The 23924-nt window shown below is 40.0% G+C and overlaps 1 protein-coding gene across 1 annotated transcript in view; it reads left to right on the top strand.

The window, feature by feature from the left end:
• Positions 1 to 457: 457 nt before the first annotated feature.
• ATP13A5 (ATPase 13A5) overlaps positions 458 to 23924 on the top strand; it is a 131190-nt gene continuing 107723 nt past the window's right edge. Inside the window, exons 1-5 of the mRNA XM_049880208.1 lie at positions 458 to 648; positions 17969 to 18142; positions 19267 to 19413; positions 19639 to 19709; positions 19839 to 19919. Of these exons, the coding sequence (XP_049736165.1) occupies positions 586 to 648; positions 17969 to 18142; positions 19267 to 19413; positions 19639 to 19709; positions 19839 to 19919 (536 nt within the window). The 5' untranslated portion in view covers positions 458 to 585. The remainder of the gene's footprint in view (positions 649 to 17968; positions 18143 to 19266; positions 19414 to 19638; positions 19710 to 19838; positions 19920 to 23924) is intronic.

Below are 23924 nucleotides of genomic sequence, written 5' to 3' on the forward strand. Positions count from 1 at the left end.
CCCAGGTATTGATCAGTACAGCAGTGATTAGAACTCGGCTATGTCTGATCCCAAAATGATTCCTACATTGACCATCATGACCCAAACTCTCTTTCTTCTAATCCTCACTGCCACCACCAATATTCTCATTACTTTTCCAAAGTCCATGAGGGTTTTATCAACCTCTCACTGGTGAATCCTTTCCACCTTTTTTTTTTGTAAAGCAAAGTAGCCATTCCCATTCATTGGCTGAGACAGTTATGGATGAAACACGAAATTTTTCTAGTTCAATAACTTTTTTCATTGTCATTCCTTAAGCCTGTAGGCATTCACATCTAGTTCAACAAATAAACACCAGTAAGGAAAAAAACAAAAAACACACCACACACAGTTAGAACAACAAACTGCAGGGCTGTGCTGAAGAGAACATTTCCTTCTTCTTTGTTAATCTAATAAGCAAGATGTGTGCTAAGAGATTTTAAAAGCACCTGCCAGCAGCAAGGACAAACGGAGACTGTTTTGAGTTCACGTAAACCCAGGTGACTTAGACATTGATCCGAGGAGCTAGCCAGGAGAAACCCTAGCAACTCAGGACCTCTGGGTTAGATGGAGGAGGACTCCAAGAAGGACCACCGGGCTCTGCTCAACCCAGGAGAGGAGAATGAACTGGTGAGTCTGCTGTCCTTTTTATTACACTCTTCTCAAAATGTCCAGGCTGTGGGCAGGGGCTACAGTCTTCAGCCAATTTATAAGGTAGGCTGCGACACTGATGGTGTTGGCGTTAAGGTTTGGAAAGTTTTAAGTTGGATGAGGCTCCTTGGAAGACACCAAGGCACATGTTTTATTGCAGAGGAACCTGCAGGAGTTGAAAAAGTTGGGACTCTCGGGTGATAAAGTTCTTGCAGACTTCTTGAAGCTTCCTTGGAAGACATTTTGCAGAAGAATCAGGATAATCTAGCTAAAAGTATGCCTTTTACTTAGAATATAGAGAGGTTTTAAGCACCAAGTCTCCAAGAAGGAATAGAGTGTGGTCTGAGATTTTAGTATATAAACAATGGTTCTCACGTCTCCAATTATTTTTCCCCACTGCTCCTTCCATCAAGGATGAATAAATCTTGAAGAAACAATCATTAAAAGATTGAAAACTCCTGCAGTCTCTACCCAGTGCTGGGTTTAAATTTTTTATTTCATTTAATCCTCACAACTCGGAGATAAAAGAATTAACCCTATTTCATAGAAGAGAAATCTGAGAGCAGGGAGGCGAAATAGCTTTCCCAAGGTCATCCAGGCTGCAAAGGACAGGGCTGGCATCCAGGCTCCGCACTCCCCTCAGCCACATGCTCTTGACATTACAACAGTGTCTCTAGTTAGGCAATGACAAAATGGGACTGGGGGAGGCAGGGAGCTGAAGGGCAGAAAGTAACACAGAACATGGTTTCGTGTATCAGGAGGGTATCAGCTTCCTGTCTGGCTGCCCCTATGAGATCTGTGAGAAATGCATACACGCACCCTCTTCACCTACGTAAGGAAAATGAACAACTTCACCTATATTCGCTCTGTCCAATAAGATAGCTTTATTGTCGTTGTTGGTTGGTTGTTTTTTGGTCAACCATCACCGCTGTTTCCAAAACTTCTTCTTTATCCCCTACGTAAATTCCATACCCATTAAGCAATAATTCCCCATTTCTGCCTTTCTCTAGTCCCTGGTGACCACTAATCTATTTTGTGTCTCTAGCCACTTGCCTATTCTAGATATTTCATAAAATTGGAATCATACAATATTTGTCCTTTTGTGGCTGGCCACTTCATTTAGCATAATGTTTTCAAGGTTCATCCACATTGTAGCATGTATCAGGACTTCATATTGCTTTATGGTTGAATAATATTCCATTGCACGTATATACCACATTTTGCTTATCCATTTATCTGCTGGTGTACACTCGGTTGTTTCTACCTTTCGGCTATTGTGAATTATGCTGCAACGAACACTGATGTTCATGTACCTGTGTGAGTCTTGGCTTTTAAGTCTTTTGGGTATATATCTAGAAGTGGTATTGCTGGTCGTATGGTAATTCTGTTTGACGTTTCCAGGAACTGCCAACCTATTTTCTGCAGCAGCTGCATCATTTTACATTCCTATCAGCAATGGACGAGCGTTCTAATTTCTCCTCATCCTTGCCAACACTTGTTGTTTTCCATTTTTTAAATAATAACCATCGTAGTGGGTGTGAGGTGATATCTCATTGTGGTTTTGATTTCTATTTCCCTAATGATTAATGGGAAACTCTGGTGGCATAGTAGTTAAGAGCTACGGCTGCTAACAAAAAGATTGGCTGTTCAAATCCACCAGGTGCTCCTCGGAAACTCTATGGGGCAGTTCTACCCTGTCCTACGGGGTTGCTATGAGTTGAAATCGACTCAACGGGGATGGGTTTGGTTTGATTTCAATGATTAAGGACATTGAGCATGTTTTCATGTGCTTGTTGGCCATTTGTATATTCTCTTTGGAGAAATGCCTATTCAAGTCCTTTTCTAGTTTTTAATTGGGTTCTTTGTGTTTTTGTTGTTGAGCATGTGTGGTTTTTGAGCACTATGAAAGTAACCAATCTGAATTGAAATGTGCCGTAAATATAGAACGTACACTAGATTTTGACGACTTAAAACCCAAACCTGTTCCTGTCGAGTTGATTCCTACTCATAGCAACCCTATAGGACAGAGTAGAACTGCCCCATAGAGTTTCCAAGGAGCACCTGGTGGAGTTGAACAGCCAACCTTTTGGGTTCGAACTGCTGAGCTTTTGGTTAGCAGCTGTGGCTCTTATCCACTATACCACCAGCGAATCTTTTGAAGACTTAGTATGAAAAAAATAATGTAAGATATCTCATTAATAATTTTTATATTGATTACACGCTGACTATATTGGGGTATATAAAATGTTATTAAAATTAATTTCACCCATTTCTTTTTATGTTTAAAAAAATTTATTGTATTTTAGGTGAAAGTTTATTGTGCAAATTAGTTTCTCACTCAAAAATTTGTATGCAAATTGTTGTGTGACATTGGTTGCAATTCTGCCAATGTGTCAGCACTCTCCCCCTTTCCACTCTGGGTTCTCCGTGTTCATTTGTCCAGTTTTCCTGTTCCTTCTTTCCTTCTTGTCTTTGTTTTTGGGCAGATGTTGCCCATTTGGTCTTGTATACTTGATTGATCTAAGAAGCATGTTCCTCATGTGTGTTGTTGTTTGTTTTATAGGCCTGTGTAATCTCTGGCTGAAATGTGGACTTGGGGAATGGCTTCAGTTCTGAGTTAGCAGGGTTTCTGGGGGGGACCATAGTCTTTGGGTTCCTCTAGTCTCTGTCAGACCAGTAAATCTGGTGTTTTTTTGTGAATTTGACTTCTGTTCTAAATTTTTCTCCTGCTCTGTCTGTAACCTTCTATTGTGATTCCTATCAGAGCTGTTGGTGATGGTAGCCAGATACCATTTAGTTCTTCGGGGCTCCGGTTGGTGGAGGCTCTGGTTCATGTGGTTTCTTTTCATTTTTTAAGGTGTGGCTACTAGGAAATTGAAAATTGCAAATGTGGCTCACATTTGGGTTTTGCATTCTTGGACAATGGTGATTCAGACCGAGAGAGCCAGCGGATTAAAATCTACTCAGCGATGTTCACTGCTGAACAACTCTGTGACAGTTCCCGTGCTTTTTTCAGCATGTAAAATTATTCATGGTGCTCTTGATTCTTCCCCAACTAGGTGCTGTATTTGTAAAGTTTACAGCCAAGTATTCAAATTCTCTTAATCACAGAGAAGGAATGGGGTATCAAAGGATTAAATAACATACCAGGTCCCACAGTTTCCTTTCTCCCGTGGGTGATCAAATACTTCAGGGGAAATCCACCAAAAATGTTCATTAGGAATCCCTGCAACTGCGTACCTCATGTTGCCAGGGCATGCTGGGAAGGGGAGGTGGCTGTAGATTTCTTCTTCACAAACCTTACTCATGATCTTTTGGCACAGATGCAAACCCCTCTCAGGCTGTCAGGTAACTCTGCGAGTTAGGTAGGCCTGCTGGGAACTGTGGTTACCTGTTACATAAGCTAAAGAGGAAGCTGCCAAATAACTCCAGCCAATGGTGTCCTCAGGTCAACAGACTCAGTGTTCTCAGATCTTTAAAAAAATTTTTTCACCCCTTTGGCGGGGGAAGGGGAGTGATGAAAACAGACACAGGCATACCCCACTTTAACAATTACTAGATGTACAACTCAGTGACATCGATTACATTCTTCAAATTGTACAACCATTCTGGCTCTCCTCTTTCAAATTGTTCCACCAACTCACTGCCCCCTAACCTTCTCGTCTAACCTTTCAAGTTGCTGTTGTCAGTCTGGTTTCATATACGTGATTCTTTAAAAGAATGCAATGCTCAAGGAAGACTTTAAGATAAACTGTTTTTTTTTTTTGGTTCAAAGAAGACTTCAGGGAAGAGTTTTGGTTTAAGGTTTAAAGTGTAAGGGTTATTTCAGGGAAATAGTTTTGGGGATTCATCTAGCCTCAGTGGATCCAGAAAATTTGGATTCCATTAAGAATCTGAAATTCCATTCTGCATTCTTCTCCCTTTTTATCAGGATTATTCCAGTTTTAATGGGAAGACAGAAATCTGAATTTTTTATGCAAAAGAGTCTGATTGAAAATTTTGGAAGTAAATACTTTTTTTTTTTTTTTTTAACAATCAGTAGGCCAAACCAAACCTGGGTATGGGCTAGTTCTAGCCTTGGAAGGATCTCAGGCTGTGACTTCTATAGCTCCTTCCCACTTCCTCCCATCTCTATTTGTATTCATGACTTTAAGTGCACAAACACTTCTCAGTGTGGTAAGGGAATTTAAGGTAAAAACTATACACTGTTGGGCAAGTGATAAATTCCTTCAATCAAGTGGAAACTCTGGAGGTGTAGTGGTTAAGTGCTACGGCTACTAACCAAAATTTGGCAGTTCAAATCCACCAGGCCCTCCTTGGAAACTCTATGGGGCAGTTCTACCCTGTCATATAGGGTCGCTATGAGTCGGAATTGACTCCATGGCAACCAGTTTTGTTTTTTTTTTCCAATCAAACACTCGCTAAGAACCTAAGTGGATGGGGAGAGCCTGTGAGATTATTTAAGAGAAAGCTTATGTTACTTTGCTGAGCTCAGCACAAATATAAAGCCTTTTACTAGCCTCTATTTTTTTTTTTTTTTTTTGAGACTTGAACTCAACTGTCTCTCCTGTCTCCTGTTCTCAGGCCCTAACTCCTTAGGATCAGGAGTAGCTAATATTTATTGTGGCAGGCACCGTGCTAGGCACTTGGCAAGCACTATTTCATTTTACCCTCACAACAGCCCATTTTACTCTCACTGTTTGGGTAGTACAAATGGTTAACGTGCTTGGCTGCTAACCGAAAGGCTGGAGGTTTGAGTCCACCCAGAGGTGCCTCGGAAGAAAGACCTGATGATCTGCTGTTGTTAGGTGCTCTGACTCATAGCCACCATGTGTACAACAGAATGAAACACTGCCCTGTCCTGCATCATCCTCACGATTGTTGCTGTGTTGGAGCTCATCGTTGCAGCCACTGTGATCTACTTCCAAAAAATCAGCCATTGAAAACCCTGTGCAGCACAGTTCTACTCTGATGAGCATGGGGTCACCATGAGTCTGAATCAACAGGATAGCAACTGGTTTTGTTTTGTTTTAAATAGGCCTTTACGGTGTTGTTCTTCTCAATCAACCTCCATCCTTGCCCACTCTCCCCACTTCTACGTAGTTCTAACAGTCTCCATTTCCTTTAGCTGTCTTTTTTCCAATAATTTGTCCTGCTCAGGTGTTTCACTAAGCCCCTCCATTCCCTGTCAGCTTTTATCATCTCTTGAAATTCTCTCAGGACCCAACACTTCACTAAAAAACCTGCAGGATCCTTCACCACACCAGACCCTACTTGAGTGTCCCTGGAGCCTTTGGGTTGTATAGCTCGGTGCCTAATAGAAGGAGATTTGATCTCAGGCAGACCTGTGTTTGAATGCTGGTTCTGTTCAGCAAGTTTTTTAATCTCTCTGAGAACCAAAATGGGGATAGTAATACCATCATGGATTGAATTATGTTCCCCCCAAAATATGTGCAACAATTTGGCTGAGCCATGATTTCCAGCATTGTGTGGTTGTCCTCCATTTTGTGACTATAATTTTATGTTGAAAGGATTAGGGTGGCATTGTAATACCACCCTTACCTGGGTCACATTCCTGGTCCAATGTAAAGAGAGTTTTCCTGGCGTGTGGACTGCACCACTTTTTATCTCTCATGAAATAAAAGGGAAAGGAAAGCAAGCAGAGAGCTGGGGACTTCAAACCGCCAAGAAGGCAGCACCAGGAGCAGAGCCTCTTCGACCAGGGGAGGATTGAGGACAAGGACCTTCCTACAGATTTGACGGAAGGAGAAAGCTTTCCGCTGGAGCTAAGGCCCTGAATTTGGATTTGTAGCCTACTGGACTGTGAGAAAATAAATTTGTCTTTGTTAAAGCCATCCACCTGTGGTATTTCTGCTATAGCAGCACTAGATGACTAAGGCAAATACCTACCATTCAGAATTGTGGTGACGAAATGAGGTAATACGGCTTTTCCAAAAAGACCTTCAGTAGAGCCATATTATTAATTGTTATTATATTATAAAAAGTCTCATTTCCCACATATCAATTAGGGCTGAGAAACACTAGGTAAGACAGAGGTAAGCATGTAATGACAGGGCTTATCAGAGCTTAAATATATTTTGCTTCTTTCAGAATCTCTAGGAGGGACATTTCAAAGTCTTAGATTTCCTACTTATGTATCCATGGTATTTGTCCTATGATGTGTGTGCAGATTATCTCAAGATAATGGTTCCATGAAACCACCATAGGGAAGGCTGGGATATTCTCAGTGAGTGATAGGCCTTTGTAATGGGTTGAATGGTGGCCCCCAAAGATATGTCCTCCTAACAAACAAACAAACAAACCCATTGCTGTCCAGTCAATTCCAACTCATAGTGACCCTATAGGACAGAGTAGAACTGCTTCATAGGGTTTCCAAAGAGTGGCTGGTGGATTCGAACTGCGGATCTTTTGGTTAATAGTCATAGCTCGTCATAGCTCTTAACTACTGTCCACCTGGAATTGTGAATGTGCCTTTACTTGAAAAAAAAGGTCTTTTTAGAAGTAATTTAGTTGAGGTTCCTGACATGAGAACATCTTGGACTATCTGGCGGCCCTAAGTTCAATGACAAGTATCCTTATAAGATGAAGAGAAACCAGGGGAGGAGGCAGTGTGACCACAGAGGCAGAGACTGGAGTGATGTGGCAATAGCCACCAGGAACAGGAAGAGGCAAGGAAGGAGTCTCTCCTAGAGTGTCCAGAGGGAAGCACATACCTGGATTTCAAACTTCCAGCATCCAGAACTTCACGAGAATAACTTTCTGTTGTTTTGAGCCACCAAGTGGTGGTAATTTGATATGGAAGCCTTAGGAATCTAACACAGTATTGTTTTACCATTTTACCCTTCTGGGAGAAAACATCATTATATCTCCTCTCAGCTGGGCACATATGGAGACACATAATGAGCACATCACCCTCCTCTCCAGTTTCAAGGTCCCTGCTGGTCATATTCACTTTCCAGAGAAGGTCTTGATTCTGCCCCGAGCCACAAGTGGCGTCGCTTTAATCATATCAGCTGCAGAGCACAACCATTCCTTCAGGGCTCCGCATCTGCAGAGATGCTACTGTCAGAATTACTGATGGAAGGAGCCCCAGAAGGGACCCAGAATTGACAGCAGAGCACTTTACTTCCTGGTAACTTTTTTCCTGCAAAACATAAAGGAGACCCGGGCTCTGAGACAGCAGATCTGGGTGTTAGTCAAGGCTCTGCTGCTGACCAGGTGGTTGTGGACAAGTTCATTTCACCTCTCCGGTCCTGGCTGGCTCCCTGGGAATAATACCACGTACACTTCCTGACTCACAATGCTTGTAAGGGTCACATGAAATGTGAGAAACTGCTATGAACTAATAGCAGTTCAGTTATATGCAAAGAGTTATCACGTGCAGTTTGAAAAATTCAGGGATAAATATATTAAGTGACATTGATTTTAAGAATATTTCTTACCTGATTAAAACTTGAGACATGATTATTGTTTGAGGTCTACCGTGAGAAAAACATGTAGTGGGTAAAGAGTTGGTAAGAAAACTCAGGAACTTTGAGCCACAGTTTTATAATAATCTAGATTATTATAAACAATGCCATATACTCCACCTCTTCCATTAAAGGACCCCCCCAAAAAACCCCAAGAATTAAAATCACACCTGTGATTATGTTATGTTGTATGGCAAAAGGATTTTTATAGATGTATCAACATGTACTCAGTTGACTTAATCTGAGTGGACCTGACCTAATCGGATGAGACTTTAAAAGGGTCTGAGTCCTTCCTGAAGTCAGAGAGATTCAAGTATGAGAGAGATTTAATGCGAGGGAGGCTCTCCATTGCATCTTTGAAGATGGAGGGTACAATGTAGCAAGGGACTGTGAGCAACCTCTAGGAACTCAGAGTAGTTTCCAGCTGATAACCAGCAAGAGAATGGTGGTCCTTCTCTTAAGGAATGAATTCTACCAACACCCAGGTGAGGTCCGTAAGCTCCATAAGGAACCCAGCCCAGCCTACAGCTTGATTTCAGCCTTATGGGGCCCTGAGGAGAGGACCCAGATAACCAGACTCCTGACCCATGCAATCCGTGAGATAATAAATTTATGTTATTTTAAGCTGCTAAGTTTGTAATAATTTGTTATGCAGCAATGGAAAACTAACGTACCATCATGTTTGTTCAACAAAATAAGTGCAGCCCTGTAAGGCAATAAGCAGCTTGTGTTAAGCAGACAACAGATGCTCACCTGTGAAGCATGGTGTATAGCTCTTTCTGCCTAGAGAGGAATTTGAACTAAACAACCTCTGAGGTCCCGTTTTAATTAGTGATGCTCTTATTCTATCAGTAACCGTTAACAGAACATGCGAAGTTATCCCATGTTCTTAATCTGGGGCTAGACTTTGGGTTCCAGGAACTATCCCTGCTAATCAGACCTTGCATCTCATTACTTTCTGATCCACACTTACCGTGTTCTCTTCCTGTTAGCTCCACCAAACAATGGTCCTCAGTTATGGAAGACCACATGGTTGCACTTGTGTTAGAGTGGTACCACTGGATACTGTGGGAATACCTGAACCTGAGAGCGATGCTATGTTTAGCTCTTTGGTGTCGTGTTTTGATTTATACTGCCAAAGTTTTGATTCACTGCTTTGATTCACCTTTCTTACTCAAGAATGAAAGCACAAAAGGAAAATTTAATAGGTTAACTTATTTCAATAGTTATTTTGAAGCTCTCCAGGACTCAGTTTCTTCGACCTACAAACTGAGTTAATGATGCCTATCTCATAAGGTTGTTGTGAGGATTACCATATTTTTATACAAATAATGCATGCCTTCTACCTTTGTCTGCCAACTGCACCCTCCCTGCTCAAGGTATTTTTGTAGGCACCGGTAGGCCAATTTTTCTTTTCTTTTTTTTTTTTTTTTTAATATGTTGCTTGGAAACCCTGGTGGTGTATTGGCTAAAAGCTACAGGTGCTAACCAAAAGTTTGGCAGTTCAAATCCACCAGGCGATCCTTGGAAACTCTATGGGGCAGTTCTACTCCGTCCCATAGGGTCACTGCGAGACAGAACTCACTGCAACAGGCTTTGTATGCGCTTATGAAAACACCTTGTGGGCAAAGGGTGCAGTTGGCAAACAAACTATGCAGTAAATGACACCTAAGTTAGTGCTCAAAAACTGTTCTCATTGTCAACGTAGGCAAAAGTTAAAGTGATTCAGGATGTCTTAAAGCATACTCTATAGTCTGAATGCCATTCCTCTAGGTTATAATATAAGAAATATTAATTAAGAATGCTTGATAATTAGTGGTAAATAATATAAATTATTACATGTGGTCAAATCAAACCAGTAACAGAGAGCTGAGGAATGTGGCCATACTAACACGATAGGTTAACTAGGTACAATATTATCCTCTCATTAAAGAACCTTGAAGCATGGCAAAGTTAGAGATAAGAGAGCAGTTTAGGGTTCTCCCACAAAGCACATAAAGGAACACAAGTTAGAACATCCAGATAAAGACAACAAAGGGCTGATTGTTAATAATGAATAGAAACTTGATGCTGTAATTGTTGTTTTTTTTAAAAAGGAAGGTAAACCATGATGAGTTATAGCCTCATAAAAGGACATGGAGAGATTATCTCCTTGGTCATGGTTCAATGGGCTAAAAGTTTGAGTCCTATACCAAAAGAGATGACTTGCTCTACGGTTACTAGAACATTTTCAGTCAAGGAAAAGCCCCAACACTTCATAGTGAAAAACTGGCAAAGCCATTTACAGAAGGTAATTGTAGTCCTGAGAGTTATATGTACCTTATGTCTTGGTTGAATACATACATTTGTAACTTTGTGCTGTGTAAGAATCTTGGTTTGACTAAGGGAAAGGCTTATGAATTACAACTCAAAATATTCATTGCAAAGGATTTGAGTTACACACTACTGTGCCTGTGCGTGGTGGGTACTCAGCAAATATTTTAGTTGGATAAACACACGGATGGTGCACATAACAGTCAGAGAATTTCTAAAACTAAAAAGAACCTTGTTCACAAGACCATTTTGGTATAAATGCTAATGTCCCAGGTGCAATGGAAATTCAGGAACAAAGACAGGAGGAGACCCCAGGGGATAGTTTCACAAGACAAAGAGAGTTCCTCTGAAAGAGAATTTTGAGAAATAACCATGCTTGTATGAAGCTGCAGCTTGTCATTGTCCTTTCCTGAAGAATTTGCTTGATCTCAGCTCCATATCTATTGACAAGTGTGAGATCTACCTATAATGAAAAGGAAGAAAGGAAAATAATCTGAGTGCCCTTTATGTGCCAAAGTCCCTGGGTGGTGCAAACAGAGTCTTTAAATAATTTGCCCAGATCACATAGCTAGTAAGTGATGGAGCAAGAAACAGAAGGGAGAACTGCTAGAAGGCCATGGGGTGGAGTGTAAAGAACAAAGACTCTGGATTCTACTTATCTTCCGGTTTTGGTACTAATATTCCTCCTGACTCCCTCCTTTACTCTCAATTTCCTAATGGATTTTACCGGGGGTGTATAAATATTTAGGAGAAGTCTGAGCGACTTCCACCGCATCAGAAGAATAATCATTTACAGAAATCAAATTATAGAAAAAAAAAATTTTTTTTTTTTTTTCAAATTATACTTGAGTGTAATTGGTCATAATGGAAGCTTACACTGTGATGAGCTCTAATCACACAAATGCTGGCACGCTGATTGAGAGTATTTGATTAAAAGAAGGTTAAGTAAAGCAATGATTCTTTTAGCCAAAATCTCAAATCTCATACCAGCCACACACCTCTGGGAAAATGGAGAAATTATCTAGAAAGGGATTTTACCAAGGTTTATGAGGCCAATTTATAAAGGTAGCAAAAATATTGCTCCTATTCATCTTTGTTCAAAGAGCTACATGTCTCATAAAGTTACTCCGACATTTACAAGCTTCCGTATTTTTCTTTAAGAGACTAGGGGAAAAAAATGTTGACATTTTGATGGTGTCCCCAGCCATAAGCAATGTCTTTTATAGAAACGTTTTCACCTACTTTATTAAGCCAGTTGCCGTCAAGGCTCATGGCGACCCCATGCGTACCAGGATAGAATTGTGCCCCACAGGGTTTTCAATGGCTGGTTTTTTGAAAGTAGATCACCAGGCCTTTCTCCCCAGGCCTTTTGTGGTGGGCTTGAACGGCCAACCTTTCAGCTTGCAGCCAAGAACATTAACGCTTTGCAGCACCCAGGGACTCCTTTATCGGAGATGTAATTTTTATCTCTGTGGTTATTAGGGGCCATGGAGTTGATTTTGACTCATAACGACCTCATGTGACAAAGCAGAACTGCCTCATGGGAATTTCTTGGCTGTAATTTTTACAGAAGCCGATTGCCAGCTCTCTCTTCTGTGGAGAAGCTGGGTGGGTTTGAACAGCCAACCTTTTGCTTAGCAGCCGAGCGCTAAACAGCTTGAGCCACCTAGGGCTCCTTATGTTTATCTCTACTCAGCTGGATTTCCGCTCTGACAGTCGCCCACACCAGAGGGCAGCTACAGCCTTTCCCAGGTCACCAAATCTCCTGTTTCCCACAGAAGTCTCTTCTGTGTGACTCTTTTCTTCTTTTATTCACTTCTCAAATTTTGTTGCCATTTTCTCTTTATCTATCTGGATCGAAGTAATTCCAGTACTGACCGCCTGCTTGGAACAGTGTGTCTAATAAAAAAATTCCCCCCACGTGTTTTATGACTTTTTTTGAGATACAAAACCACAGTGAGGTCAATAAAGTGTGCTGTTCTTAAGCATACCGTTCTATGACTTCTATCATCAATTAGTCTTGCCTGTTTGTCTTGTTTTGGCTCCCTGGCCACTGCAGCCCCTCCCATCACCTGAGCTGCTGGGACCCACAATGGGGAGCCTTCAATGACTTTTTTAAAATTCTTATTGAGGTAAAATATATATAACCGAAAGTTTGCCATTTTAACCATCTTTAAGTGTACAATTCAGCGGCATTAATTACTTTCACCATGTTACGTTCCTATCACCACTATCTTTTTCCAAAAGTTTTACAAGCCCTCTAACAGAAACTCAGTACTCCTTCAGCAGTAACTCCCATTTCCTCCTCTCCCAGCCCCTGGAAAGCACTAATAATCTTTGGTCTCTATACATTTGCTTGTTCTATTTGTTCCATGGAATCCCTGGGTGGCACAAACTGTTACGCGCTTGTCCACTAGCTGAAAGGTTGGCGGTTCAAGCCACTCAGAGGCACCTGAGAATACACGCCTGGCGATCTGCTTCCACAAGGTCACAGTCTTGAAAATTCTATGGAGCAGTTCTACTCTGCACACATGGGGTCGCCATGAGGCAGGATCGACTCAACCACAACTAACAGTGAAAACGACATGTATTTCATGTAAGTGGGATGGTACAATAATTTTCCTTTTGATACTGACTTATTTTATTCAGAAACCCTGGCGGCGTAGTGGTTAAGAGCTACAGCTGCTAACGAGAAGGTCAGCAGTTCAATTCCACCAGGCGCTCCTTGGAAGCTCTTTGGGGCAATTCTACTCTGTCTTATAGGGTCGCTATGAGTTGAAATTGACTTGACAGCAATGGGTTGGGTTTTGTTGGTTTTATTTCATTCAGCATAATGTTTTCAAGATTCATCCATGTTGTAGCATGTATCAGGACTTCATTTCTCTTGATGCATGAATAATATTCCATTGTATGCCTATACCACATTTTGATTATCCATTTCTCAGTTGATGGACACGAGTTATTTCTACCTTTTGGCTCTTTTGAATAATGCTGCAATGAACACTGGTGTACAAGTATCTGTTTGAATCCCTGCTTTCAAGTTTGCCCGTTTTTGAACTTCATATAAATAGAATTGTGTATTCTTTTGTGGTACTTCTTTTACTCAGTATGATAATAATGTCTGTGAAATCTATCCATGTTTTTGTGTGCATCAGAAATTTATTCTTTTTTGTTGCTGTTTAGAATTCCACTGTATGAAAATACCACAACTTATGTATCTTTCTCCTGTTGATGGACCTTTAGATTGTGTACAGTTTTTGACTCTGGTGAATACAGCTGCTCTGGATATTCTTGTACAAATCTTTTGCTGGATATGTACATTCATTTCTCACGTGTAAAAATCATAGAGCGGTAGTATTTTTAGCAACACCACTTTTCAAAAGGTCTGTACCAATTTACACTCCTAAAAATGTATGAGAACTCTAGTTGCTCCACGTCCTTACCAACCCTTGATGTATTCCGTCCTTCTAATTTTAGCTATTTGGGTGGCTGTGCCACTGTGTCTCATTGTATCGTTAGGTAACTTTAGAGTAAACCCTCAAATCTGGTCATGTAAATCCTCCAACTTTGTTCCTTTTTAGGATTTTCTTGGCTGTTCCAGGCTAGGGTGTATCATTGAGTTTTTTGTTTTGCATTTCCTTGATGACGTGTGATACTCAGCATCTTTTTAAATGCTGTAGACTATTTGGAAATCCTCTTTTTTTAAATGTCTGTTTAAGTCTTCTGTCCATTTTTTATTGGTTATTTTTTAATGATCTGTAGTAGTTATATATGTATTCCAAATATGAGTCCTTTTTTTATAGCTGTGGGTATACAGATAGGCATGCTGATAGTATATATCCTCAGTGATCTTTTGACGAGCAGAAGTTGTTAATTTTAATGAAGTCAGGTTTATTAATTTTTTGACTTGTTTCCTGTTTAAAAAAATAATTGTGTACTCCAAGTTCATAAAATTTTTTTTCTGTTTTCTTTCAGATGATTTATGGTTTTAGTTTTCATATTTAAGTGTATGTAGAATCGACTCGACGGCACTGGGGTACTGGGCTGGGAACATTTTGAAAGTGTTTTTGTGTATGGTGTGAGGTTGGGGTCAAAATTCATTTTTTACCCAGCACTATTTTTTAAGCAGGCCATCTTTCCCCCCCTGAACTAAACTGGATCCTTTGTTGTAAATGAAGTGACCATATGTGTTTGAGTCTCTTTTGGGGCGCTGTATTTTGTTTCATGTCTCCTTTTGTCTATAGTTGTGTATAACTTATGGTCTTAATTACAGTGATTTTACAGTAAGCCTTCAATTCTGGTGGTGAAAGTCCTCCAACTCTTTTTTCTTTCAAAATTCTCTTGACTATTCTAGGTTCTTGGCATTTTTACACAAATTTTAGAATCAGTTCATAAATTATCATAAAAAATATGATGAAATTTTCAGTGGGATTGCTAATGGCGAATCCCTGAATATGCTATAGCTCCATTTACCTTGTTCTTTACTTTCTCTTGGCAAAAATATGCAGTCATCAATTTAGAGGTCTTGCAAAACTTTTTTTGACTTATGACAAAGTAATTGATTGTTTTTAATCAGTGGCATTATAAATAATATTTAATTTCATTTTCCAATTATTTATTAGAATATACAAATACAATTGATTTCTATATTCACCTAGTATCCAGCAACCTTGATAAATTTACTTACTAACCCTAATAATTTGTATGTACGTTCTTTTGGATCTATTTTAGGTACACAATCACATTATCTACAAATAGAGTTTACTTCTCGTTTGTCAATCTTTATAACTTTTTTTTTCTTTACTTCCTTGTCTTATTGTACTGGTTAAGCCTTCAAGAACCATTGCATGTTAGTGGCGATTATTTTGCTTGTGACATCAGGGGGAAAATTTTAATACTTCTTCGTTAAGCACAAGGATACCTGAAGGATGTTCCCTCTTGATTCCTGATTTGTTGGAAGACTTTTTTTTTTAAATCATGTACTGGTGTTAAATTTTACCAAAGTATTTTTCTGTATCTATTGTGATGATCTTATGATTTTTCTCCTGTATGTTAACATAGCAAATTAGATTGTTTTTTTTTAATCCTTACATTCCTGAAATAAACCTCATTTGGTAATGATCTGTCCTTCTAATATATCACTAAATTAATTAGGTAACATATTTTAGGATTATTGCATCTGTATTCATGACAGACATTTGCCTGTAATTTTCCTTTATTGTAACACCCTTTCAGGAGTTTGGTATCAGAGTACGCTGATCTTAAAAACAAATTGGGAAGCTTTCTGACTTCCTCTGTTTATGAAAGAGTTTGTGCAAGATTGGTATCATTTCTACCTTAAATGTTTTTAAAGGATTCACAAGTGTACTTAAAGGATTCGTGTGTACTTGAAAAAAAAAATTGAATTCTGTGTTGTTGGCTGTAATTTTCTGTATTTGTCCATTAGGTCTATTTAGTTAATGGGGTTGTTCAAAGTTCCTATATTTTTACTGTTTTTTTTTTTTTTTCCCTGCTTGTTTTATCATTTAGTGAAAGCTCTTCAAAGATGATTTCTGTTTCTATTCTGTGTACATGTGAGCTTTGGCAATAGCTTCTGTAAATAACTTAGTAAAAGAGCACATGTTTATGATAAATATGTAACCTGGCATGTGTATTTTATTTGGAGCTAATAAAACTCAAATATTCAAATAAAACCAAAACAAATTCATAGAAACAGACAGACGATAGAAGAGAGAGATGACACCCAACTGAAAAGATGCTTAAAAGCAGAGGAAACACATGTTTCTAAGTTACATGTAAAACTTACCTGGAATAATCTCACAGCAGCTGTGTCACCAAATTTAACGGACATTTTCCCCACGTGAGTGACGATGTTGAGAAGAAGTGGAAAGGAGCTCTTGTAATTGTAATTACTTTACAAAGTGCTTAAGCAGACTTTATGTCGTTTGAGCATAACTCCCCTGTAATTCTGTTTTGTAGAGGAATAAACTGGGGCTCCCTAGAGGTGAAATAATTTACCTAAGGTCACATGGTGCCTCAGTGGTTAAGAGCTTCGCTGCTAACGAAAAGGTTAGTAGTTCAAACTCCTTAGCCACTTCATGAAAACCCTATGAGGCAGCTCTCCTCTGTCCTGTAGGGTCGCTATGAGTCAGAACTGACCTGATGACAACAGGTTTTTTTTTTTTTTTGGTAAGGTCACGTAGCTGGTAACTAGTAGAGCGGCAACTCAAACATGTTTTCTGCTTCTTTAGCCTGTGTGTGCCTTTTCCAGTACATTTTATGATGAGTTTCAACAACTGTTACTATAATATTGATCTGCAACAGAGTGCTCTTTATTAGAAAAAAAATTTAATGATCATATTGAAGATGAAAACTGTCCAAAGAATTAAGCCAAGAGAGTTGCTTTAACATGAACCAAACTGGCATAAAATGCAGGAGATTCCATCATTGGAAGTGCTATAGAAACTCAGTAAAAAACTATTTTCTTAACATTACAGCTTTGTGATCTGGACACGGGAGTTTGGAGTCATAGAACAAAACAGAGCCACCATCAGCAGAACCTATTGTAACAGTATCGTACAGCTTCATTCATAATCAGCATCCATTGTTGGGGTCTTCAAAATATATTTACAAATCTAGTTTGTTGAAAAAAAAAAATGCTGGGCCACTTCATTGTAAAGGACGGGAACTAGAAATTTTTCTTTGGCTTTTTTATTTTTTTCTAAAACCACATCTCAAGTCTTTATTCAAATTGTGATGAATATTAACTAACCCACTACTGAAAATACAAATGTTTCAGCATGCTTCTCTTAACGTAAATACCCGTAATCTGTCTTCTGAAAGTCTTTCATCTCCCTGGTCAATTCCTTTATTTATAACATCCTACTTTTTTTAGAAAATATTACCTTTATTCATATTTCTAATCATTCTCAGTCATGTTATTATAAAACAAAGCTGAATGTGAATAAAGCTAGAGGCATGTTTGTAGACCATACCTGTCCTATTCTCAACATTTTTCTCTAATAAATTCATGTGAAAACAGTTAAAAAAAAAAATACTACACCTGTGGAAAATAATCCATCAGGTGCTCCCTGGAAACTCTATGGGGCAGTTCTACTGTGTCCTATAGGTCGCTACGAGTTGGAACCACCTCGACGGCAATGGGTTTGCTTTTGATTTTATGGAAAATAAATCTGGCCCAAAACACAGGTATTTTGTAAAAATTTGAGGTGACTTTTATAAAAGAGTATATAGAAGCAGTGGGTCTGCCCATCACTTGTTCTCCCTTTCTAGTGTTGTCATTCCCTATGCCAGGCAGTAAAATGAATCTTTCTTTTTTATTGTATCGGCAAGCAGTAGACCTGATTCAACCAGCTGCAACCAGATTTCTCTTCCAACCGACACACTGTATCAAAAGTGTGTGTTTCTGGGAACAAAATCATCATCTGTTTATGTGAAATGAAGAAAACCAGAATGATTTTTTACTTTCGCTCCAGGAGGTGTTTGGGTACCGAAGTCACACTCTACGGAGTGCCCTCTGCTTTATAGCATCAGTGCTGACCTGCGGGGTCCTTTGGCTGGTGTTCTTCTGGAGGCCACAGTGGAGGGTGTGGACCAATTGCATCCCATGCCCTTTGCAGGAAGCAGACACTGTTTTGCTGAGGACAACGGTGGGTGCCCCTCTGTTATCAATTTCAAATGCCATGAACGTGTCTTCTGGGATGTATCTGTACCACAACTAGTGACTGGCCCACATTTCAAAAGTTAGATCTTCCTCTATTTAAAGTGTTCCCCCAGACCCAAATAAAAGAGATGGGAAACAGATTGCAGGGAGAATTTGGCTACTTGCTTGGTGATCCAAGATTATAGGAAACTTCTATATCAGCTTGGGGAGATTTCTACCATGCCATGCTCTTAGCAATTACCTGAGCAGCGGCTGTCATGATGACACCTCTTAGAGGTCTAACACTAGGCTAATCATTCAAACTTTTCAAAAATACATACTTTAGGGGAAATTAGGTACTTTACAGCTAGATGGCCCTAGGTGGTGCAAATGGTTAATTTGCTGGGCTGCGAACCAAAAAGTTGGAGTCCAGCCAGAGGCACCTTGAAAGAAAGGTGATCTACTTCCAAAAAATCAGCCATTGAAAACCCTATGGATCACGGTTCTACTCTGACACACTTGGGGTCACCATGAGTCAGACTTAACTCGAGGGCAACTGTTTTTGTTTTGCTTTGTTTTTAGATGCCTTTTTAAAATAGCCAGAAATCATTTTCTGGATATACAGCTTTACTATAAAACATATCTTTCTCTTTGTCTAGCACCAAAAAAAGAAAAAAAAAAAAAAGCCAAACCCACTGCCATCGAGTTAGTTCTAACTCATAACGACCCTATGAGTAGGGTCAGAGTAGGGCTGGTCCATAGGGTTTCCAAGGAGTGGCTGATAGATTTGAACTGCCAACCTTTTAGTTAGTATATGAGCTCTTAACCACTGCGCTACCAGGGTTTCTTGTCTAGCCCAGTGGTTCTCAAATATTAGTGCAAATCAGAATCACCTGGAAGGTTTGTTAAAACACAAACTTGTCCCCCACGCCCCCAAAAGTTTCTAGCTCAGTAGGTCTAGGGTAGAGCCCAAGAGTCTGCACATCTAGCATGTTCCCAGGTGACACTGATGCTCTTCTCTGAAGCCCCCAACTTTAGGAGCCACTGGTATAGCATTTGATAGGTGTTGGCTTGACTGAATTCTTTATTGAATAACATTTGAGAATGTCATGGGCTTGATTATCTTTCCAGGATGAATTTCAAAGATATATAAGGAAGAAGGTGATCTGTCTTTACTTATCCACATTGAAGTTTCCTATAAGCAAGAACCCAGGAGACCCCCTGGTGGCTGACCGTCACTCTGTCATAAACAAAGCCATATTGAAGCCAGAGTTAAAAGTAAGTGAAATTAAGAGTGTAATGTTATGGCCGGTTTTTGCAGAGGAAGAATAATACAAGTGTTTATTGGATGAAAATTCTAAATATCACCCTGTCAGACTAGGAATTGTAACTATGCACAGAGGAAAGTGAGACCACATGGGGTCCTGCTTTAAACGACCCTCACCTTCCTTGATCAACTTTCCCTTGTGAATATCGTCTGTTCTACTATGTTTGTAATTGCAGCTACGATGTATCCAAGTGCAGAAAATCAGATATGTTTGGGACAATTTGGAGAAGCAGTTTCAAAAAGTTGGGTAAGTCCAACTTTTTCTCACAACTTCACCAGGATGTGTGCATGTGTGTGATTGAGGGGGTGGGTAGAGAGCACTGATTTATTGTGTGCCATCAGCTTAAGTGTGGTTTCTGTCCTGACCATATCCTAGGTTGCTGGAAGACAGTAACTCCTGCTATGACATCCATCATACGTTTGGATTGGGTCTGACCAGTGAAGAGCAAGAAGTCAGGTAGGCTTTGTAGAACTCTCAAACTGTCAGTGGAAAATGAAGTATCAAATAGCTTATGATCGGTGAATTACCGGCATAATGCTTCATCAACTTGGTCTAATTCCAGTGCATTTATCAGAGAGAGATTCTAAATTGTTCTCTTAAGCACACTTATTAAAGAGAAAAGTTTAAAAAAGCAATGTAATCAAATAAAACTTGATCTTTTCTCTCAGGCCCATATAAAAGTCTTCTCTGTGTTATCTTTTTTACTCTTTCCTCAAAAAGTCTTGAGTCATTCCAGAAACATTAGCCTCTTAATCCTCAAAGTCCTCTGAGAGACCCAAAGACAATATTATGATTGTATTGTGCTATTTAAAAAAAAAAAAAAAATGGAGAAACAGCCTAGGAAATGAGAATTTTGCTTGTTCAGCTAGTTGTGTTATTCACCACTGTATCTGCAGTGCCTAGAACAGTGCCTGCTTCATGGTAGGAGCTCAATAAATATTTGTGAATAAATGAATGCATCATTGGTCTATTAACTGAATGCCTCTAATATGACAGGTGCTCTGCAAGGCACTGGAAATCAAAAGATAAATACTTCTCACTCATTGTCCCAGAGACACTCACTGTCTAGTGGGAGAGATAAAGGGTAATGGCCCAACATGCACATAGATTAAGAAATGCTTATGCTATTTATTTACTTACGGTAATCTAGAATCCTTGCTTCCCTCAGCCATTTTTTAAATCTCACTTCCTTCTGATAGATCCAAAAGGAATCCACTGGGTGTCTTCCCCAGAAACTTAACTAACCACCTTCATTTCTTGCCATGTTTAGGGGCATTGTATGCCTAACTTTCTCTGTACTCAGCCACAAATACTGACCAATTCTCAAGCTAAGAAGCCATCTTGTAGCTTAAAATACAGATTCTTGGGCTCTATCCCCTGAATTCTTAGTAGGAATGAACTAGGGTTAGTGGGGAGGGACGGAAAGCTGCATTTTCAGCAAGCACCCTCCCTAATTCTTATGCACACCAAGTTTAAGAATTACCGATCTGTTGTTCTTAAGTTTTCCCTCTGCCTGGACACTATGAAAAATGAACTGAGTATCTAGACTATGATGATATTGTGAAATGCCTTAGAAATGGCATCATTCTATAAGATTTCAAATGTAACAATACATTGAAATACCAAAAGTTTTCCAAGTCATTAAAAACATATCGGTTCAATAACATTAGCACAAGAGGTTTAAAGGATTGATGTAAGGCGTAAGAAATCTCGTTGATCGATGTAGATATACCCTACCCAGGAAAACATTTCCAAGGAAAGGATTTCCTATCAGTGTTGTAACCTCATGTTTGTTGCGATTTATCAAGTGTCAAGCTTTAATAAACGTCATACATAATTAAATTTAAATCTGGCACACGCAATAAAGAAGTTGACAATCTAAAAAGCAAGACAAAGAGTAGAGTTTCGCAAAGACAAAGAAGAGAGATGATAATCTACTTACAGACATAAGCATATTTTGTTTTATGGGCTTGCATACTTAGAATGGGAGAAGAGAGTAGGAAGAATGTGGAACTTTTTCTCTCTTCATTTTTAACATGTAAAGGCAAGACTTTTTCATTTTTTTTTTCTCTTTTTACTTTTTTTTTTAATTAACTTTTATTAAGCTTCAAGTGAACGTTTACAAATCCAATCAGTCTGTCACATATAAGTTTACATACATCTTACTCCGTACTCCCACTTGCTCTCCCCCTATTGAGTCAGCCCTTTCAGTCTCTCCTTTCGTGACAATTTTGCCAGCTTCCCTCTCTCTCTATCCTCCCATCCCCCCTCCAGACAAGAGTTGCCAACACAATCTCAAGTGTCCACCTGATATAATTAGCTCACTCTTCATCAGCATCTCTCTCCCAACCACTGACCAGTCCCTTTCATGTCTGATGAGTTGTCTTCGGGGATGGTTCCTGTCCTGTGCCAACAGAAGGTCTGGGGACCATGGCCGCTGGGATTCCTCTAGTCTCAGTCAGACCATTAAGTCTGGTCTTTTTATGAGAATTTGGGGTCTGCATCCCACTGATCTCCCGCTCCCTCAGGAGTTCTCTGTTGTGCTCCCTGTGAGGGCAGTCATCGATTGTGGCCGGGCACCAACTAGTTCTTCTGGTCTCAGGATGATGTAGGTCTCTGGTTCATGTGGCCCTTTCTGTCTCTTGGGCTCTTAGTTGTCGTGTGACCTTGGTGTTCTTCATTTTCCTTTACTCCAGGTGGGTTGAGACCAATTGATGCATCTTAGATGGCCGCTTGTTAGCATTTAAGACCCCAGATGCCACATTTCAAAGTGGAATGCAGAATGTTTTCATAATAGAATTATTTTGCCAATTGACTTAGAAGTCCCCTCAAACCATGGTCCCCAGACCCCCGCCCTTGCTCCGTTGACCTTTGAAGCATTCATTTTATCCTGGAAACTTCTTTGCTTTTGGTCCAGTCCAAATGAGCTGACCTTCCATGTATTGAGTGTTGTCCTTCAAGACTTTTTCATTTTTTAAGTCAAATGTGATTCATCGATTGGTTGAGTGATATCGCATCTTGGATGGATTTAAAGTTGCTTGAAATAAAAACAAAGGCACGATATCAGAAATAAAGCGAGGGAGACGTGTGAGAATTTCTGATGATACCAAGTGGCAGAGTCTAAATGCAGACTTATTCTGTGCACTCCCTAGCAGCCAAGCAAAGAAGGAAAATGTATGGCTTCACATAGCTTTTACTTTTTAGTAGTAAAATGCAAATCAGGACATCAAGAGAGATAACTTCACCCTGTACAGAAATTATTAGACAAGCATCAAGATAAGAGTTCATAAATCATCCCAGGATGTCCCCTGCTCCTATCTTCACTCCTCCATGAACTGAATTCAATTTTCCATCTTAGTTCCTCCCTGAGAAAGGTCCATAGGCACTTGAGGTATATCTCTCATTTTTCAAAAATAGGGCCTGAGGGTAAAACCAAACCTCCCTCATCTGCACCCAATTCGTCTTCCTATTAGGACAATTTTTAAGTTGAGCATCTCTGCAAACCTTTTCACTCAGGCCACCCTGCTTCTGGTAGCAGAGTGAAGCCGACACCCCTTCATGGCGATTAGCTCCAGACCAATCGGTTTGCTGGTAACCCAGCTCTCTGGAAGAAAAAACCCAAACAAATAAAAAAAACTTTGATTTGTAGAGTTTTTCGATTTCCACGGTGGGAATACTTCTACCATGGCTGATTTCAAGCTACCAAAGTGACATCTTTGGACGTGGACTTGGGTCAAGGTGCTCAGAATCAGCCCCAGTGTACCACTGAAGGGCTAATGTTAGTCTCAGCATTTGCCACACCATGGAGGAAAAGCCATGCTTGTCAGTCCCAGGGGAAAGGAATCCAGTGGCAGGCATTAAGGAAGGGTAGGTTTTCTATCAACAGTTACAAGATGGCAAAAGTCCATCTGAAGGGAGAGAAGGAAGAACGGAGAAGGAGGTGGGAATGAGAGCGAGGTTGGGGCTACTATGAGACCCTACTCTTACTCCTCAGGTCTTGGGAAAGCAAAGGTCAGAAAAGAAAGCCCGCTTTTATACCTTCACCTTCATCTACTTTGAAAGCTCCTCTCTTAAAAAGCAGCCCAATGGTAACTACTGTGTAACCAGATCAGCTCTTCTGAAAGAAGTAAGAGAAGAAGTGGTCAGAGGAGAGAAGAGGGCATTTGGCTCATTCTTTGAGAAACTAGGAACAATCAGATACACAAGACCAAATGGGTAACTCCTGTCCAAAAGCAGAATGAGAAGGCAGGAAGGGACAGGAACTGCTCAAATGGACACAGGGAACCCGGGGTGGAAAGGGGAAGTGTGCTGTCACATTGTGGGGATGGCAACTAATGTCACAAAACAATATGGGTATAAATTTTTGAATGAGAAATTAACTTGAGCTCTAAACTTTCATCTAAAGCACGCACTCACACACTTCCCCCCCGCCCCAAAAAAACAACCGTATGGAGTACAGTT

This window comes from Elephas maximus, chromosome 1, assembly GCF_024166365.1.
Source record: "Elephas maximus indicus isolate mEleMax1 chromosome 1, mEleMax1 primary haplotype, whole genome shotgun sequence".
NCBI classification, from domain to species: domain Eukaryota; kingdom Metazoa; phylum Chordata; class Mammalia; order Proboscidea; family Elephantidae; genus Elephas; species Elephas maximus.